This window comes from Acartia tonsa, chromosome 11 (genome assembly GCF_053477335.1).
Source record: "Acartia tonsa isolate MP-2025a chromosome 11, ASM5347733v1, whole genome shotgun sequence".
Taxonomy (NCBI): domain Eukaryota; kingdom Metazoa; phylum Arthropoda; class Copepoda; order Calanoida; family Acartiidae; genus Acartia; species Acartia tonsa.
This window is the reverse complement of record NC_137270.1, coordinates 14,913,800-14,935,249: the sequence shown is the minus strand read 5'-3', so window position 1 is coordinate 14,935,249 and position 21,450 is coordinate 14,913,800. Positions and strand designations below refer to the sequence as shown.

Genomic DNA, 21,450 nt, shown 5'->3' with positions numbered 1-21,450 from the left:
AGGAACTGGCCTCCCGGCTCGAGATTGGCCTGACACATCCACCACCCTACAACCCGCAGTCCAACCGAGTGGAGAGGTTTCATAGGACGCTCAACACAGGCATGCGCCTGTTCCTAGACAGAGACGATAACAACTGGGAGCCACACCTGCCTGCCATCGCCTTTGCCTACAACACCAAGGCCTGCAGATCCACTGGTGTGACCCCGTTCCTGGCCTTCTTTGGGAGAGAGGCCAAACTTCCGGTGGACATGGTGCTACGGCTGCCAGAGACCGAATATGCTTCAGTGCCAGCCAACGTCCAAGCTCTGTTGCAGCGCTACTATGCAGTTTATGATGCCATCCAGCAGAAGGAGGAGGGAGCCATCAGGAGGAGCGCGGCAGCTTACGAAGGCACGGCCAAGTATGAGGTTGGAGACTTGGTCTGGTACCTGGCCCCCCGCCTGGTGCCAGGGAAGGCAGCCAAGATTACCAAGAGATGGACTGGCCCCTGGAAAGTAGTGAGGAAAGCTACAGAAGTCCATTATGTCATTAAACCTGCCTCTCCAGTAGCCAGGATCTCAGAAGTTACCGCGCATGTAGGCCGACTGCGCAAATACACTGGAGATGTGACTGCCCACCAGATCCCAGAGGACATCCAAGTTGACGTGGACGGCGACGAGGATGCCACCGAGCTGCCAGTTGGAGCGGCGGCGCCCGCAGCTAGCAACCCAGGAGAGTTCCCAGTGCACCAGCCAGCCGCAGCCGCCCCACAGCCTAGCGGCCAAGATCGTGACCCAGTGGAGGAAAACCTGCAGGAGCAGCCCAACGAACCACCGCCGCCGCCGCCCGCTCCAGAGCCACTCAGAGATGCCATCTGGAACCCTGACGCAGACATGGAGAACCTGCCAGCCAGCAGCGAGCCTGTAGGAGGAGAGCCAGCCACTGCGATGGAAGAGGCCGCCCCAGAAGAAGAAGAAGAAGCCATGTGCCCCCTGCTGATGACAGCCATCCCCATCCGGGTAGGAGCTAGGAGGCCAAGCAACCTGAATCAAGCAGGCGCCCCCATGGAATTCTATGCGCCCTTTGCCATCACCATTCCACCCTTAGGAACCACCAGAGTCTGCCTAGGCCTCCGTGTCCAGTTACCAGCCGCGACAGAACTGATCCTGCAGACGAGGCAAAATTTCCAGCGGCGAGGCCTGGCCGTTGCCAACCCACGCCTAGAAGCCAACCAGGAGCTGACAATGCTGATCACCAACCACAGTCAGACCGAGCAACGAGTGTCCCGGGGAGCCTGTGTAGCCCGAGCTGTCCTCCATCGAGCTGTGCCCCAAGAACTGCCTGTCCGGCGCATGAGCCGGCTGTCGTATCCCCAGGTTCAAGGCCTGGTGGCTCAGGAGCCACGCAACCCTTGAAGGGGAGGTTGTGGTAATACGACGCCCAGACGGACAGGCCGTTTACAGAGTTGCTTCGCTGTGACTTATGATAACAAACCCCCCGCACTAATCCTATTATATCACTATCCATCTCATGACCGCTGTTAACCCCGCACCCAGCGGTCAAACTAGCCTGCCTAAATGTGGGGAGGGGACTTGAACATGCAACGATCACGAGTCCCTCATGCGCTTATATAATCGGGAGGCACTGCCTCCCCTTTTACCACCGTTGCCCCCACAGCCTGTCTACCGTCGGGCGCTAAGCCCTAGCGCCCCACACCCCCTTCAAACCTAACCATTGTTATATTTTGTTGTATATATATAGTAAACATAACTTGTAAATATTATTCAGTTTAAATATATAATTTCTGTATGATTGAATCCTGCTTGTTTGTTTGGTAGAATACTTAAAGGCTAGGGCTCGTTGAATCCGAACTCGTTACCCCGTGGGCCGAGTACGCTCGGCTTACCAGATTTTATCTATAATACAAAGTAGAATGATGTCTGTCCGTCTGTCTGTCCGTCCGTCCTTCTGAAGCTTAATATCTCGGTCCCCACTAAACCGATTGGATTCTACTCTTCAGGGAATATACCTATTGGTCCTGTGGTGGTTTTAAGCTATTTTCTCCCAAAAACAACCCCCCCCCCCCCAGGGCAGTTCCAATTTTTTTCCCCCGAAAATTTTAAAATTGATAGTGGGGCAGCTCCAATTTTATTTTTTAATTACCTCTTGGGGCAAAGCCCCTAGAGGCTAGGGGCGAAACTAAAATAAAATAACAGGATATCTTTCTGTCTGCTGTAGAGAAGGATCACGCTGACCGCTGAACCGATATGGTTCTCCTTTACAGAGAAGCTTCACTTATGATCTAGGGTTTATAACTATTTTGGTTGAGGGCACCTCTACTCTACAAAAACAAATGTCTAAAGAAAAATTTAAAAAATTGAAAGTGTAGGGTAAATTCCCTCTCACAGCCCCCCTAAATTGTCCTTGGAAGCTCCTAGGGGCGTAGACACAAGTTTTAAATAGATATTTTTGAATAGATAGTTTCCTCTTTTGCAGTTAGCTTAATGATTTAATCTCACAGAAAAAAAATCACAAACATTTAATTATCAGTGTTGTTAAAGATTATTTCTATTTTACTACTGTACAATTCTAATTCTAATTACCTTTAAAAGCCATGTAAGTGCGCTGTCTCTGTAGGGAATAAATTTATCCTTGTTCTTGTTGCTCTAAAATTCCCACCAATTTTACACTTTTTTTTATATTAATTGTAAGCTAAAAGTGGCGCTAGGTGGCCCCTCTCCTCCTTTCTAGGGGGTGACCCTTCCTTTGAAGGAGGGTGGTGTTTGGTGGTTCACTCCTTTTTATAGAGTGGCCCTTCACAATTAGGACAAAAGTTAGGTTTCATTTGGGTTGCGAAAAACAAACTAATGCATCTATGGGCTCTATATTCAAAGATTGAATAAAAGAGCCTAAATCCATCCCAAGACTTTAATCTTTAAATAAAACAATATAAAGCCCTTATGGGACCTATGTGAAGCTTCCTTGAATTGTAGAACTCAATTGGTTCAGTAGTTATATAAATCTTAAGATTTAGATAAAAAAAAACCATACTACTTCATTTAATAGGATGTATCAATTGTGTAAAATTTCCTGTCCGCTGTCTGCAAGTTTTGAAATGACCAAGCCCAGGGTTGTCAGAGATTTGTTGATGTTCGAGCCTTCTTTCAGACGTTGACCAACAGCACCTTGACATTCGATTTATTATTACTTGGATGTTGCACAATATTTTCATAGTTTATATATTATGTTGAGTGTCCAAACGTTTCAAACACCAATAGTAAGTTACAAAGGGGCGAATTTTGTGCATTATTATTTTGGATGTACATCAATTTATCGGCCATCGTCTAATCCCTTTAGATCCCTGGAAAAACATTAATTCTCAAACTTAAATGATACGACCAAAGCAAATGTCTTTACATTACCATTCTTTAAGGTTTTAGAGTTTTTGGAATTTACTAAGTAAGGTTATCTTTCCTAGATTATACTTTATTGTTATAGTAATCTTCATATCTGTTTTGATATTAATGAAATATTTTTCTGATCTTCCAGTCGGTCAAACGTCGGACTTACAATAAAAGTAGAAAAGTATTTTGCTAATAAAAGAAGGAAATTTTTCTTTTTTTATGATCTTGAATCCTTGGATGTTATATGTGTACCTGTTTTAAGTGCCCGTTCAGAGCCTGCCAGGTCGACCAATGAAATTCTGGACACTCGTTCACCGGTCACACCACTCGCCAGATCAGTCAGCCTGGAAGAAAATAATTGTACTTAATTATGGAAATGGACGATGTATGAATCCCCTTCCCCTCTTCAATTAAGATAAATAACCTTACCCCTTTTGAAAATTACAATTTTTGGTGAAAAGTTTGGGCACTATTTCTTTGTATAGCACAATAAAAATTAATGTCCGCATCCCACAGACACGACATGTTTGGGGGTGGGGGCACGGCACGATTTTTATTTTAAATACATAGTCCCCTTCTCCCTGCATAGAGACACCTTTTAAAAGTTTTAAGGAATAAAAAAAGAGTTGCGGAAAAGTAATTTATTCGAGAAGGGTCACACAATATGACTGATCTACAGAAGAAGTTAACTGTAATGTAGCTTATATTCTATAGAAATTAAAATAATCAATAATCATTGTAAATTAAGAAAGAAAATTTCTTTTCCATGAAGATTAATTGATTTCTTAAATTTTCAATTAAAAGTAAACTATTAAAATTCTGAACCAGGATATAAAACAAGGATGACTACATCATAAGTAACGAAGCAAAAAAATGATTGGACAAACAGACAAATTAAGTTATATATGTTTAAAAATACACAGAATATGCGATTAATTACACAGAGTAAGTAAATTACACACTGGTGGATTATTGATAAGGGAATACCCTCTAAAAAAGCAGCCACGAAAATCATTTTTTCCCGATATCGTTAATTATTGATGGACGCACTAACGGACATACATACAGAGTGAGTTATAGAGTAGCTTAGCTACCAAAAATAAAATCATATGTAACTAGGCTATAATCTGAACACAGGTAAAAAAAACACGTAAGACCATGCATGTACATTGTGTCGGCTTACTGTAAGAGAGGGTTATCGGGTTCGAGACATAACTGCAGCATTAAATATATTCAAATATATTCATAATCTCTAAAGTAGGTACAATAATAAATATCAAACGTTGAACAAGCTACATGTAATTCTAATTTGGTTTTTACATATTAGCCTATAGCATCGGAAAAATATTCACACAGCCTACTCGCTACAAAAGAGCAGAAAGCAATTTGCTAGCGGACAAAAAAGGTCCCCACCACATGGGCCAGGTAGTTGTCTATCTATACATCTATACTTAAGCATTTATGCCTTGGCCCATAAAGAGCTGCGATGCCACTAGCCTGTAAATTATCTGCATACCTGGATGTTAAAATTATGGTGAATACTGCGTGTGATCTACTTGACTCGTTGTTCATATTCGTGGCTGCCACTGTTCGAGATTTATTTCCTAAAATATAATATTTACATTTTGATTTTCATGTGATTTATGCGATGAATCATCAAGATATTTGTGTTCTTTTAACTTAATAAAAGCATTCGATGTTTGGCAGTTTCCATGTAGAGCACAGACACTTTTCCCTTAATATACAATAAATTGTAGAGGTGGGGGGGGGGGGAGTATTGCGTTTGCTTGTTTATTACTTAAGGCAATGTTACGTTAGGTTATAATGGGTAATGAGTAGCCCCGTAGGGTTGAGTCTACCGCAAGTATAGACCTCGCAGGAAGAGCCCTCCGTATGGGATAGTCATATGGAGAAAAAAAATTACCGCCCACCCAACCCTTAATTTTTAATTTATTTTGAAATTGGTATGGGAAATTATTTCAAAAAAAGTGGGGGGGGGGGGGAGTTCTTTGCTCGACTAGGCACTTGAGAGAAACCGATGAATTATTAGCTTTAAAGTACTTTACAGGAAGATCAACCCTTCAAATTTAAATTTAAAAAAAAATTAATATTACCTTCTTCCATCAATGCTTCTATATCCTTGTAGGAACTTACAACTAATAAAAGAAATATTATAACATCAAATCATAGAAATATAGAAATTATCATTTTAGACTGACAGAAAATCTTGAGGCAAAATAGCTGTGTTTAAGTTTTAAAACTTTTATTTCTTGAGTGTCTAAACTTTTTCACAAACAATTTAAATCTGCAGAAAGGGTAATTGTGTATATCATAAGTGGAGATGTTTCCCACAAAGTCGTTGGTTGCTTTCAATCTTTTGGACAAATTGATTCTAATTAAATCCTTAGGAATAACAAAAGTACATGTCTACTAGTATAAGTTAGGTATAGGAAGTGCATTATTGTACATGTGATATGAAATGATAATTAACGTTATATATAAGTAACACAATGTTTGTGAGTCAGTCAGTTTGTACCAAAGGATCTCGCTAACTGGTGAATCTTTACAATGTAAGTTCTCATAGTTCCTGGAAAGGTTTTAACTTTTTTGAGGGGGAGGGTAACACAAAGAAAAATACCCCTAGATTTTGTAAATGTTTTTTTAGAACAATTATCCATGTCTTAAATTGGTCGCATGCGTCAAGACTTACATTTCCTGTCATGAGATAACTTATGCATGGGAAAGGTGAAAAAAAATCAGGGAAAAAGGGGACTTTACACTGGTATCCAAAGTTTTATCATCACGTTATCTCATTCGTTGGCTATAACAATTGGATACTTTCATTAAATCTTGATAAATTAGAATTGTCCAAACTATATAAAAATTACGTTTATCATCAATACACATAGTTTTATCGTCCATTGTCTAGTCCCTTATAATGCAAGTCAACCGCCTCCCCTCTCCGTGGAAGTCTAAAAAAATATGATAGGTTCTGTAAGGGGTTGGAGGGCGCTATAGTTCATGGTCAAATAAAAAATTTTGACTGCATTTTGTAAAAAATAACCAAAGAAATATTATCAAAAATAAACCATTTTGCTTATCTATTACATGATCATAATTCATGTACGCAAAATAGTTGTTTATTGCGTACGTAATTATGCCTGACTTTAAAAATTTCCGGGCATTCACAAATATTAAAATAAAAACATTTCGTTTTAATCCTTTCATATAAGTAACAGGATGTTTGTCTGTAAGTGTTATTGTGTGTCTGTACCATAGGATATTGCTAACTGCTGGACCAATTGTTCTTCTTTACAGTGAAGATTCGTATTGGTCAAAAGAAAAGTTTATACTCTTTCTTTTAAAATCCTAAAATTTAAAGTGGAGGTTCGACTTAATCTAGGGGCTCTGTATATTTAAACCTAGAAATAGAATAGCATAAAACTAGTCCATGATCAGTTCAGTAGTTATCGGAATCTTTATCTACAGACCAAAAAAACCTTACCACTTTATAATTATACTAGCGGCTACGCCCCTAGAGGCCTCTAGGGTCACTTGAGGAAGAGAAAGTCGAATTTAATAATTCGATTTCTTATTTTAGATTTAAAAGATTTTTTGAGGGGGGGATTTTTCATTTTTTTTTGGGGGGGGTGTCCCAACCCCAAAGAAAATAGTTATAAACCTTCCCGGGACCTACCCTGTTAAGGAGAACCCTATCGGTTCAGCGGTTAGCGAGATCCTTCGGTACAAACATACAAACACACATAAACACACATTCTGTTACTTTATTATAAGGACTAGAATATAATTATTTTTTAAACTTATCTATCCCTTTCCCTAGCTGAAAACATAGCAATTAGTTCTCACGTACATAGATTCCCATAATTAGTATACATAAAAAATAAAGTTTATATAAATATTTTGCAGGATAAAGGGATGATTAATATTGAAATCTAAACTTTATTTTCTAATTTAGTACATTTAATTGTTAATAAAATGCATTAGAGCAACTCTAATATTAGTTTGTCCGTTTTAAATCATTTATAGTTTATCATTTTTTCATGATAATCAGATAAATTTGAACTGTTTGTCAGATTCATGGTTCCTTGTCCTTGTCTATTGCCTTACTTCAATATTTCTCTCGAACATTTTTTAGCTACCAAAGGAAGGAATATGTATGCCCCATAACTTCCATTGATACAGCTAAAACTAGGTAAATTTATTCATATTTAATTAGAATTATTTTGATGATATAAAATTTCCTAATTGAGAGAGACCATCCACATAAGGTCCAAGGACACTGTGTTCTCGCACTCGTAGGCCTCCTTTTTTGCCTAAAAAAAATATGCAAATTATAAGAAATGTTTTATTTTAATCATGCTTTTAGAGTTGCACCATTTACTGAAGTTTAATCGTCCCAAGAAGCGTAAAGTGTTTTCATTTAATATTGTGACCGCGATTAATTTTAGACAAACAATAAATCAATTTTCATTCAAGAAAGGCTTCGCTGTTACCATAATACCAATTATTATTGCTTAATATTCAGGGAGGGAAGAGACATTGAACTGTTTATTTAACTTGTAATAATACCGCTTTCTTTTATGCCGACTAAAAACTTTAAGTGCTTTTATTATACTTTGATTGGCTGGTTCATTATCTTTAGTGTCTTAATGTTTCAACCAATAATTTTAAACTTCAGAAGGAGTAATTGGGGATTCGCTTCAATTTATCTTGCATTGCCTTATCCCTTAATATCCCTGCTTAATAGTGCAATATAATGAAAATGAATTTGTGGAGAGAGTTAATTATCAGGGATAATACAATGGCCATTAAATTGAAGTAAATCCCCAATGCAATGGTGACACACATAGTTACCCCATTTGTAGATTATTATTATTGATTGAAACGTTTAAACACTAAACCTATGAAACAACCAATTAAATTAAAATTCCCAACAATTGTTCAGCCACCGAATAAGAAAACATTATTATAAAACTTTGGGGACTAGTGGATTGAACAGCCAAATGTCCCCTCCCTCCCTGGCTAATTACCAACTAAAATGAAATAAAAAACTGTAGATTAATCTAATTTTTAAATTAAATATGCAATTAAAATTCGACATTTGTTTAAAGCAATATGTTTAGTCTAAAAGCAAAGCTTCACTACATGTCTGAAGCTAATAACGTTAGAATTAAACAAGGCGAAAGATGACAAATCCAAAGAAAATCACAAAACCTTTATAAAAAGGTTTATGTCTTTTGAAGCATAACCGACAGACAGGTGGACAAAACAATGTATAGATTGAATTAGCAAATTTCATAAGAATATTCACTATAAATTTCAGCTGTCAATCTTCAATAGCAGCTGAGAAAATCACTTTTCCCTTGAGTTAAAGACTGTCTGAATGACGGATGTAATTGTACAGACACAGTTAATTAAAGAGTAGCTTCGCTACTAAATAGTACCTGATAAAGGGTCCAACAGATCATGAACTTTTTCATTGTAAATTTCCATGTAGCTAACTTCAGCCTGAAAACAAAAAAAACATTAATTTACATCAAGATCAGTTTTAAAAATTATCAACAGAAATGGACTCTGAAACAGCATGTCGATCGTCAATTTGTCAGTCATGGTCTGGTCACTTTGATAACATATTGAAAAAGGATGACAAATAAAAAAGCTCTTTAAAGCAGCTGCTATGAAAAATTTCAGTGCTGTAACTCTTTTTTTTTAATCAATACCCTTTGACTTTTAGTTTTGATATAAAAAGTGTCATAAATAGTTTATTATTTTCTTGAGCAGTGACCGTATATCCGAAGTCATAAAACGGTGATTTCCCTGCGTTTATACACTCGGCTGCCGAGCCCTGGTTTTGAGAACGAATATTTATTGATTGATTAGCCATAGTCTCTTAGGGTTTGGACCCAAGTAGTCATGGAGTAGGCTGAGACACTTTTGTATAGCCACTAGGGCTATCAAGCTCCACGTTCAAGCCCATTATGACTTGACCCGCTATCTCATTAGAGTTACTCATTATTACCTCACCCTCGCCGAGTATGGCGAACGAATATTTATCGCAAATATTATAAAAAGATTTTCGCGAAAAAGAAAATAACTAATAGGCATGCACAGCGATTTATTAGGGGGATAAATGTGAAACCATTACGGTGCGTAATGAAGCAAAAGGCAGGTCTTTCAAAAAAATTTAAGGGGGGTGGTTCTTTTTCTCAGACAATTAAATTCTATAATTTGAAACAATACATGTGTTTCCAGTACGGACAAGAAACATTTAAGAAACTATTGACTTAATTGACAGACCAACAAAGGCTGATTGAAGAGTAGCCTAACCACTATAAATCAATGTTTCATTCTATGTAATTGTTGTTGTTTAAATTCTATGAACCTTCACTTCTACATATTGTCAGATTCGCAAAATGTTTCACATTATCAGAAGCTCAATTGAAATGTATTATAGGGGCTGTTAACCTATACGAGAAAGGTAAAGGGTAATTTGCAAAGGGTCCTTATTTTAAATTTATTGAAAATAATGGATAAGGTGGTGGCGCTAAAATACACCAATACACGAAAAAATAACCCTCCCCCTTTTTATTTTCAATTCAAAATATGGGGGTTTGGGTTATTGTGCTATAACCCGCCTATATAGCTTGTGCTTTAATAATAGTTTTGATTCTGATAATTTGTTAATGTGATAAATTATGCGGGAGTGAGGGGACACCCTAAAATTGCATTGATGTTGACTTTTCAATTACATACATGTCACAAAGAAATATTTACTGAAATGTTACAAAATAAGGACAATCACGTTAATAAGTAGCGTGGCAATAAAATAACAACTTATTTCTTATTTCTTTAAAGGTAAAAGGACAGTAATAATTGCAAACTATAACTGAAGATTAAATAAAAAGAAAATGTTGTAAACTTTAAATGGCAGAAAAATTCTTTATGTGATTTATCCTTGCTTTCATTGCCGCCCTAAAAAACACAAAATACCGCATGAGATGAGTTTTGATAAGGCAACCCAGATTACTATTTCCAAACAAATAAGAATGTAGTCCTAACGTGTCACAGTATGTAGTAAATGAATTAATCTCTCAGCTGAATGATTCAGTTTTTAACTTAGTCATTTTAGTGTACATAAATGATTTTTAAGTTTGAGTCAAACAATTTAATTTAGATGTGTAATAAAGGTGTCTATTCTTATATAAAAGTAATGGGATCTGTGTCTGTATGTCTGTGTGTACCGAAAGATATCGCTGATTGCTGAACTGATATGTTTCTCCTTGTCAATGTAGCTTTTTATAGTTCCTGGGTAGCTTTTTATCTATTTTGGGGAGGGTACCACACCCTCCCAAGAGAAATTGTCGCCCCTAGAAAAAATAACCTTTCCGCTTTTTCTTTGGAGGTTGAAGATATCCTTCCTAAAAATAGGTATATAGCTTCAATTTAAAGGAGAACCATATCGGTTGAACAATTAGTAGAGAACTTAAACACACACATTCTATATTTATATATCCTATAGGGATCAAGATGCATTTAGAGAATAATACGTGTTTCGCTGTTTTTGAATTTACTACATGTGTTTACCATTTTTGTAAACTTTAGGCTTTAAAAAATACAGAACGTCCGTCAAATTACCCTTCCTTTTAAAGCAGTCATGCAGTTGGGCAGATTTAAAGATTCGCCTTACTTAAAAGTCATTTTAAGGTAGACAAAATTCTTGGTTTTAAAATTATCTTTTTATTTTAAAGTTGGTATGTTTTTCAACCTATTTTAAAAAAAATACACTATTCTAAGACATGAATATATTTATATATATATATATAAAATTATCAGCTAAAATTATAGAGACACTGAGGGAAGTTTCTAACAGGTCAGGATGTTTAATTTTTTATCTTTTTTTGGCAAAAAATAGCCATAAAGATTACCCGTATAGAAAACCCCAAACTTCTTGAAGTTATGCTCCTAGAGACTAGGGGTTTTCATTTTCAGTGTAGCTTCTCATAAGTTCTGGAAAGTTTTATAGATATTTCGGGGTGGGTACAACTCTAAATATAAATCACCCCCCCCCAAAAAAAAAAAAATATCTAGAAAAATATGCCCCCCCCAAAAAAAAAAAATGTTTTTCTTTTCTTTTTCTAATAGTGAAAGGGAGTAGACAAACATGGTTTTAATTTATTTAATGCTCTTTTATCTGCCTAGCCGTAATACATACATACACATTTTTATGAATAGAAAAAAAGATGAAATTTCTTTGCCCTAGGGGTTAAGATGAAATTTTAAATCTTAGTATCCTTTTAGAACATATACGTTTAGGGATACAAAATAACAAAAGTTTCTAATAGCCAAAAGTAATGCAATGTTTGTTTTTAAAATAAAATCCTCTTTATGGTTAATTCTGAAGGAAGTATTTTTTGTTATAAATAACTTCAAAGATTTTCTAAAACTTATTTGACGGATTTTTGTATTGTTAAAGCTTTTTTTGACCCCTATCCTTTTCAAAAGTACAATAAAGCAGCTTTAAGTTTTATCAGAGATTGGGGGTATCTTTAAAAATATTTGTTTCTGCCAAACTGATCATTCTTAAACGAATTGTATTGTTTTTTTTAAATTTAATATTTAATTATATTATTAAAAAAATAATATCTTTGGATGAAAAATACCTAAAATTCCTGGGCTTTATATTTGAGTGACTGAAAAAGAAATTTGAGTTGTCAGTCTTTTTAAATGCACTCAAAGAGAAATAAAAATTAGGTAGGCAGTGTTTATAAACAATATTTGTACAGTATGTTCTGGAGATTAAAAACTGGGTGTTTTAAGCTAGTTTACTGTCCTCTCTTCTAAATAGAATAGAGTGTAGTAAAGGTTTTTTATTTGTCCTTTAAGATCTCACTGATCAATAAACTGATTGATTTTTTTTATTTTGAGGAATCTTTACATAGGTCCTGAATGATTATAGGCAATTTATTGACCTTTCTTCTATAGGGGAGCTGTCGCTAGTAATAATATGAAATCTCTTTACAATAAGAAGTAAGTTTTTTGTTTGTCCTTAGTGATTATAATAACCAATGAAATGATTTAGTTCTCTATTTTAGGTCCTGGGATGGTCTTCGGCTATTTTACTGTACCCTCTTTCATAGATGTTAGGAAGGCAGTCGCTAGTAAAAAAATCAAATGCTTTTTATAAAGTAGTAAATTTTCTCAGTAACTATTTCATTAAAAAGAATTGTGCAGGTTTCAGTCTATGTTTCTGTGCCCTTATGTTTACAGAGCCCCTAGATGCCAGGGACACATTCGCTAGTATGGCTTCAAAACCTAATAATATCAACTGGATTAGAACCAGAAAAATCATGTATAGCGCCATAATTAAATTGATTTTCCCTTTTAATAAAAAACTAGCTTTTTTATTTAATATTCGTGGAAAGATGTATATAATACGATAAAGAACTATTTACAAATTAATCCTTTAAATTTAAAATAAAATTACCAAATCATAGAAAAGCGTTGCTCTTAACAATAGACAAAGATATTAGGTTAAATAAATAACTGAGATTTGATTAACATTGTAGTGTTATCTTCACTGTTTGGGATAATTATTCTTTATAAAAAAAATATAGATGAATACAGAAAAATCTAATCAGGGATCTAAAGGGATAAGACAATGGCCGATAAACTGATATACATTCCCAATTATGATACACAAAATTACCCCTTCTGTTGATTACAATTAGTGGCTGAAACGTTTGGACACTCAACTCAACGAACCAACCAATAAAAATTCAAATAAAATTTTCAAAGTTTCGAGGAATAATAAAACGTCATTATAAAACTGCCCAATGTCCCCTCCCACCCTAACATTTAATACAATTTAGCTAAAAAAAAACAGGTTGGAGCGGACTGTAAATTACACTGGTTCCCAAAGTTCCCAAAAAAATCTATATAAAAACTTTGGGTTTATTTTAATCTTTGGTTGGTGGTTTCCAAACTAGTAGTGTCCAAACTTAAAAGAGTTAAATTTATTATCATCATCCATTGACTTATCCTTTTAAGTCCTTACTGGTTCACCAATAAGGACATTTTAAAATCAAACAGTAAAACAGAAAAGAAAGCTCCATCTTATTTTCAAGCCTTTTTTATATTGAGAAAATCTTTTTCTATTATTTTTCCCAATCCGAATAAATGTTATTATAACCTTCTAGGCACTCTCTCAGCTAAAAACAAATAAGGCCCACAGTTAAATTGGAGCAATTATTTATCATATTTGTTATTATGACAATTTAATGTGTATTTTGTCTTTAAGATCTTTAGAATTAAAAAAATTTTTCCAGTAGCCTTAGGGCTTCGAAAACGATTAATATCCGCTGGATTAGAACTGGTTCTATGCCATGTAGAAAAATAATGTACCTAATCGTATTACTGACAGTTTTCTACGAAAATTAAAATAAAATCATAAAATTAATACCAGTTTTGTTGGTCGGGGTTAGCAAAACTTGTTTTAATCTTTTATTTTTTTCATCTTAATATCCGCGTAAAGCTGTCTATGATACAATGCGATAAATAATTATCATTCATATTATACAATTAACAATTTTAAAAACTTTTTCCCCTTCTAATTCCGCCTACCCCCCCCTCCCCCCCCAAAAAAAACCCAATTATTTTAGGGGAAGATGACACTCCCAACGACAAAATAAATTACATCAAATTAAGATAATCTACACCCCCATTAAAATAAAAAGCGTTGACGTCCTTTTAAAAACTCGTGACTTTTGCATGTTGATCGACCGAAAACATATTTGTCTTATTTGGGTTGTTTCATGTCGTTTGGATAGTAGCAGTGTTTATAACAAGGATGACAACACAATTTTATAGAGAGGCTTTGGTTAAAATATTAAACCTTATTGTCTTAGGAATCATTATTACAAAAAATCAGATGAATAGTATAATTATATCATATTTTTTCTCTCAAACAAGTCAAGAATAAAAGCATGGTCTAAGGCCCTAATTAAATATATATAGAAGACTTCCCTTTTAAAAACAAGGATGACAATAACCATTAAAGCACAGATCAATAATATAAGCGGTCAGTCAAAGAAAATTTAATAAATAAAACACAGGATGTGGACATGCTTACATTTTAGTTAACTGTATAGATGCTTCGCTCATAACATTGGTTGATTATATCACATAAAATATTGCTTTTAAACCACAAAAAAATATTATGTTTTAAATGGACAAACGAACTTATATGTAAAGATTATACAGTTGCTACGCTTTATAAACTGCACGTACATAACTACATGGATTTTCTAAAATGCATAAATTAACGACACAATTTACGGACGGATAAAACTAAATAATAGAAAAAGCTTAGCTTTTAAAAAGAAAACACAAGTAATTCTGTAAAAAATAGTTGTAATTTTTTACATTAATCTTTAGATACATAATTATTTAGTCTTTTTGTCTTGAAAATTGCCAGAAAGGTGCTACAATTTGCATTTGTCGCAAGATTTACATGACTTATGACACACACATAAAAGCGAAAAATCAAAACCAGTTTTGTTAGACCCGAGAGATCAAAGGCCCAGACTAAGAAAACTGGTATTAATTTTAAGATCTTTATTTTAATTTTCGGTAAAAATTTTCTGCAATACATTTTTCAGTATGGCTAAGAACCGGTTCAAAACCATTGGATATTATTTGGTTTCGAAGCCCTACTAGAAAAAATACTTTTCTAATAAAAACAAAATAAGGACAAAAAAAGCATTAAATTATTTGCATCAACTATTTGATTATAGACTTTTTTGATAATTTGTAGAAACTCTTTTTTTGAAAGGGGTTGTCATCATGAAAAATAAATCCTTTAATATATTCTTTTTATAAAGGAGTCGTTTGTGGATATCATTTCTTTAAACGCGCATCTACTTTTCAGTTAATATACAGTGTTTACTAATAACCACATTTTATTAATGCCATAACGTCTACATATATAGTGGAACTGTCTGTCTGTCAAATTAAAGCTTAAGATCTCGGTAACCACTGAACCGATTTGGCACTACTCTTAAGGTAAATATAGTCTAATGGATGAAAGGGAGCGAAAAAATAGCCTTAATCCGACCTAATTTAAATTTTAGAGTTTTTTTTTCAGGGGCGATTTATCTTGTGTGGATGTCGGTACCATAGACGTCCAAGGGGGGGGGGGGGGGTAAAGTGGGGACTACCGTAGGCACCCCCAAAAATTTTTCATTTAATCCCCCCAATTTAAAATTTACCCCTACCCTGGGTGTGCCATAGGCACCCCTAACCATTAAGGAGGGGGTATTTACCCAAACAATTTTTAATACTAAATAATTAATAAAATTTAAATTACCCCACCCAAAAATTTTACCCCGGGGGTATATTTGGGGGGGGGGGGAGTAACACAAATTTACCCCTGCCAACAGATTTCAGGGGGGGAATTACCCCCGCCCCCAAAGCAAATTTTACCCCCGGGGTAAAAATTTTGGAGGGGGTAAATAAAATTTGTGGCGCGTTTCGCGCACCTTTTTACCCTCCCCCCCTCTCTTTAAAACTTCCCTGGACTTATTAGAAGCTTTACTGTAAAGGAGACCCATATCGGTTCAGCGGTTAGCCAGATCCTTCAGTATGGACAGACAGACAAACCGATATCCTGTTACTTTTATATAAAGAAGAAACAAAGGCTTTAAAAAACTTGTTAGGCCTGGCGTGAGTCAAATTAAGCTGAATAGTTTCCTTGACGTATTGTTGAGTTAAAAACATGCAAAATATATACAATTTATATGGTAATGCCTCTTTTTATGGAAAGTGATACATTAAATCCAAAAGCCCCCCCCCCCTCCCCCTTTATATCCTAATATGATAACGACAGGATGTCTATGTGTTTAGCTTAGGATCTAGTTAACCGCTGAACCAATATGGTTCTCCTTTGCAGTGAAGGTCCTGGGCTGGTTTATAACTATTCTGGGGAGGGTACCTCCAAGTCGACCCTGAAATCCCCCCCTATTTTTTTGGTTTTCCCCACTCCCAAAAGAAATCACCTCGGATAGCTGAACTGCTTTCAATTTTATAATTTTTCATTTTAATAATCGCGGAAAGCTGGAGATACGTAGCCGTCCACTAAATAATTTGCGAAAATTCTACATATACTACATTTATATACATATGCATCAAATTAAAGGCTTAATGTCATACATGTATCATTTAGTTTTTACAGAAACTGCTACACTATAATTTACTTTGCATGGGGGCAAATAGTGAAATATGTGAAATATATTATTACTAGCAGTTAAGGCCTCTAGGGGCGCTTTAGAAAAGAGGACACTTTTTGTGGGGGGAAATCATCTTTTCAACAAAGGATCTCACAACCAGCAGTAACGACAAATTTTTGGTTAATTTCTTTTAAAAACTAAAATCCCCACCCCTTTTCTCTCAGAGGCCTCTAGGGCGTACTCGCTTTTCTTTTATATGAAACACTGTACCGATTGAGTTCTTCATTTTAGGGAAGCTCCATGTATGACCCCTGATAGTTTTTCTGCCCTCTAATATCATATTTACAAATAGGTATTAAAAAAACCTAAAAAAATACCAGTTTTGTGAGCCCGGTCTAAAAACACCTGGTTTAAATCTTATAATTCACCATTTTTTTTTTATCCGCGGAAAGCAGTCTACATTACGATGCGATAAATATCTAATTTTTTCATCTTTGTTAAAAATTTATTTGGCCTACATTTAAATGTTTTAAAAATCAGAGCAATGTCTTTATATATTTCATAAGAAATAATACAATATAGCTTTATCAATTAACTAGGATGAAAATATCCATCAATAGCGCAGTAGACAAAATTATTGATAACAATAAAAATAAAAATAACAATTTGCAATCATTATAGCGATTGTGTAAAAATTACCTTTCTGGTAATTTTTTACAACAATGTTAGTATTTTTAAAAAAATATTTATATTATAACATTAATTAAATTTAATATAGAATGAAACAATTACATTCTCATTTTATGTCAGGACGGTTAATGAAAAGTTTATAATCTTGACATTTGACTCCCTAGCGGTAAAGTTTTAAACTAAAAAAATGAAAAATAGATTTAACCCTTTGTAGACGATATCAAAATATAATTAAAGCTTACCTTGGTTTCATTAGTTTGATCATTTGACTTGACTATTCTTTGAAATAATTCAACACTCAGGCGTGGTATCAACCCAGGTTCATCCTAAAAATAAAAAAAATAAAATTTCACTAGATATCACAAAACAAGGATGACAACATACATAAAAACAAAGTTCAACAGATTAAAGAAATAAACTTACTATTGTTAAGTTTTGAAAAGAAACAAAGGATGTATACTATAGAAATGATTCTGTGAAGTATAATCTTAGAAATAAAAGTAATAACATTAACAAATGAATAGTAACAACGCAACGCTTTTCATTCTAATATTGCGCATATGCCTAATCCTCAAATAAAAGTAACAGGAAGTCTGTGTGTGGTGAAAGAATCTCGCTAACCACTGGACCAATATGGTTCGCCTTTACAATGTAGCTTATCATAGGTCTTAAAAAGGTTATAACAATTTTGGGGAAAGATACCACCTTGTCCACCACCATAAAAAGAGAAATTTTTAAATAAGACAAGTAAATGTACGATTTAAGCTTCAGAAAAGTTCTTGAGTTGGTTTTAGGCTGTTTTCTGATTCACACTCCCCTCTCCCCGCCACCCTTCAAACTCAGTCAGAGTACCTTAGTGAAAATATCGAATATCAAATGAATATCTACAGCTAAGTTTATTTATCTAAAGAATGATTTATTGGAAAAAATTAACCCATTACAAATATAAATTTTTCTTCGTTAGTCAAAACAAATTTTATAATATTTTCGTCAAAATAAATATTATTAATAGAGCACAGCTACTTTATAACTAGAATCATCTGTTTTAGATCGATTTTAAAAGAAAGGCTTTTCTCTAATTCTTAAATTGGTGCACATCCTTAATGATGATAAACAAAATTATACCTTCTGTAGAATAAGTCAAAAAGTTAAGACACTGTTATTTTAACCAACTTTTAAAGCTTACATTTTATGCAATGCTTTTCCATGTAAATTTTTTATAAAAATTGTCAAAATTTTATGTTACCCAATATTTGTAGAAAACTTGTATGACGCATAAAATTTCTGTATTTTGTCATTGTTTATATTTGTCAAAATAAAGGCTACTCTATAATCTTTTTTCGCCAGTCTCAGTAAAATCGTCATTTCATGACTCTAAAATTTAGCTGGATGTCTATACCTGTTTCTAAAAAGACAATCCATTATTTCGGATTTGTTTTGCACATAGAAAGTGTATTTATATGAAATGTAACTAAAAATTATATGATATCATACTGAACCATCTTTTACAAAAAAATATAAACTTTGTCTGATCTTCGTCCTTTCCAGAGATCTAAAGGGATAAGACAATTAAAATTTTTAAAATATTTATTTAATTTTATGGATTATAATCATTAATTGAAACGTTTGGACACTCAACTTAATTAATGAATGAATCAAAATTGTCCCCAAAGTTGTTCAGCCAACGTAAACGAAAACGTTATGATGAAGTTTGGGTACTAGTGTGATAAACAGCCCATTGTTCTTTCTTACTCCCCTTCATTGAAATTAACCAATTAACAAATTAAAAAATGCAATTTGCTGCGCTACATAGGGCAAAACTTGAACTCGTTTAGTTTGTTTAAAGATGTGCAGTGAACGTCTAGAAAACTGCATTTCAAAGATCAAAGTTCCTACATTGGCAATTTAAAAAAAAAGCTGATATTTTAAAGTTTTTTTTATACTTCAGCTCAGATTTGATCAATATTAGATCTATTGAGGGAGGGGACATGTTTATTACACTAGTCCCCAAGGTTTTGTAATAAAGTTTTTTCTCGTTGCCTTAACAAATTCAAATTTTGTTTAGTTGATTTGATAAGTCGTCCAAACGTTTCAACTACTAATAGTAATCTGCAGAAGGGGTAGTTTTGTGATCCTTATTGAGGATGTACATCAAATTTATCGGCCATTGTCTTATTCCTTTAGATACCTGATTATATCTTTTAAATGGTAACTATTGCTTTTGAAAACCGGTTCTAATCCAACGGATTCAAATCTTTACTGGAAAAATGATGATAAAATAAAAATAGGAAGGACGTTTATATAAAATCATCAAATTTTAATTAAACATATGATAGACATTAAGATAATAATTTGTTTATATTAAATATTCATGTAAAAACATAATTTATTATTAGTTTTTTAGAAATAAAGCTATGCTTTGATTATAAGAGTTCGTCCATCTTTCCGTCCATCAAATACGAGACAGGCCTAAGATTTTCTTTGTCAATATTCCCTTTGTCAATAAGTAAAACTTACTATGATTGTAGTTTTACTGTTCCTTATTTATGTACTCCACCACCTATGGATTTAATCATCCTTGCTTAAATTGATACTCTTCTATAATTAGGGCAGGTCCTTTTACGAATAGCTCTCATCGTTAATTTAGATTTAGAAAGCTTAGCAACTTTATGTTGATTATTACTTTCTAGACAACAAATTTTGTGTGATTTAAGTATCCTATTATTCTGATTTTTAGAGAAATGATTCCCAGGACAACATGCCACAATTTTCTAATTAAAGCATCTCTATAATCAAGTCCTAAAAAAGTAAGTACATATGCCCTTAAACAGCATCCTGTATTTAAACAATCTTACTACAAATTTACATGCACTTTAGGATATACTTTTACATTTATATTCTACGTTAATGTACGTTTGTCCAACTGTATGATTTTCGTACTTAGCTTTTAAAGATTTGTCATTCTTGTTTAACAAAATGTACTGTGTAATAATTATAACTAGATAATTAATAAAACATGTTAATTAAAATTAATATATTAACCATGTCTAACATAATATAACAATAACCATAATACCATCAAAAAAACTTATGTACATCCCCAATGATAATACACAAAATTACTCCTTCTGTAAAATATAGTTAGTGTTTATAAGTGTGGACATTCAAATAATTAACCATCCAATCAAAATTCAATAGCAGTCACCCAAAGTTGTTAAGCCAACGAATAAGAAAATGACAGTCCCATGTCCCCTCCTTACCCCTGTGTTCAATAGCAAAAGTAATCTTTACAAAAATCAGTCATCTATCTTTACAAGTAATCGTAAAATCACATATCACCCGTAACAATAAAATATCTTACTGAGAGACACGAACCTAAAATAAAAATTTTATCTTGAACTTGAACTGAGACTGAGAAATCATTCTTTCTTTTAGCCATACAGACAGACGGACAGACAAAAAAATTGTTGTTTTTTTCTAATGGCTTGTTTCTTGAGTTTTTTAAATTCAGATATACCTACATATTTCTTCAATAGAAAAACCCCGCTTATCAAAACTAAAACATTTGTTGCATAAAATGAAGAAATCAGGTGTTAGGCCAAACTTGATATAACAAAAATATTAGAATTAGTTCCAGTTACTGAGGGATAAGACAATGGACAGTCAATTAATGTACAATAATGATGAACAAAATTACCCCTTATCTAAATTATTGGTTAAAAAGTTTGGACACCATAAATTTGGAACTTGCCAATCATAATTCAATATAGGTACCCAAAGTTTTAAAGTCAAGAATAAGAAAGTGTGGTTGTAAATTTCTTGGTCCAAGTGTAATTTAATTTCCAATGTATCCTCCCTCCTTGAAGTTACTAGATTTTTTTTGTAGGGGGTGTTATTTTTTTCTATGGATGATTTCCCTTTTAAAGGGTGGTGGTACTTTCCCCCAAAAAGTTATGAATTTTCTGTACCTATAAGAAGCTAGATTTTAAAGGAGACCCATATCGGTTTAGAGGTTATAAGAACTTTAAGTTAGCGTGATATTGGTGACTTAACTTTAATCATAAATGAAACTGTAGATGACAGGGAGGAAGGGGGGACATTGAACTGTAAATTACACTGGCACCTAAAGTTTC

The 21,450-nt window shown here is 34.0% G+C and overlaps 1 protein-coding gene and 1 pseudogene across 1 annotated transcript in view; both read right to left on the bottom strand.

The window, feature by feature from the left end:
- LOC145332482 (kinesin-like protein KIF13A) overlaps positions 1 to 21,450 on the bottom strand; it is a 124,524-nt gene that overhangs the window by 31,408 nt on the left and 71,666 nt on the right. Inside the window, exons 5-12 of the mRNA XM_080177484.1 lie at positions 17,560 to 17,643; positions 8,849 to 8,912; positions 7,651 to 7,717; positions 5,498 to 5,544; positions 4,900 to 4,987; positions 3,636 to 3,727; positions 3,072 to 3,164; positions 2,583 to 2,647 (exon numbers count right to left, since the gene is read on the bottom strand). Coding sequence (XP_080033610.1) covers positions 2,583 to 2,647; positions 3,072 to 3,164; positions 3,636 to 3,727; positions 4,900 to 4,987; positions 5,498 to 5,544; positions 7,651 to 7,717; positions 8,849 to 8,912; positions 17,560 to 17,643 — 600 coding nt within the window. The remainder of the gene's footprint in view (positions 1 to 2,582; positions 2,648 to 3,071; positions 3,165 to 3,635; positions 3,728 to 4,899; positions 4,988 to 5,497; positions 5,545 to 7,650; positions 7,718 to 8,848; positions 8,913 to 17,559; positions 17,644 to 21,450) is intronic.
- Positions 17,736 to 17,807, bottom strand: LOC145332988 (small nucleolar RNA U3; annotated as a pseudogene).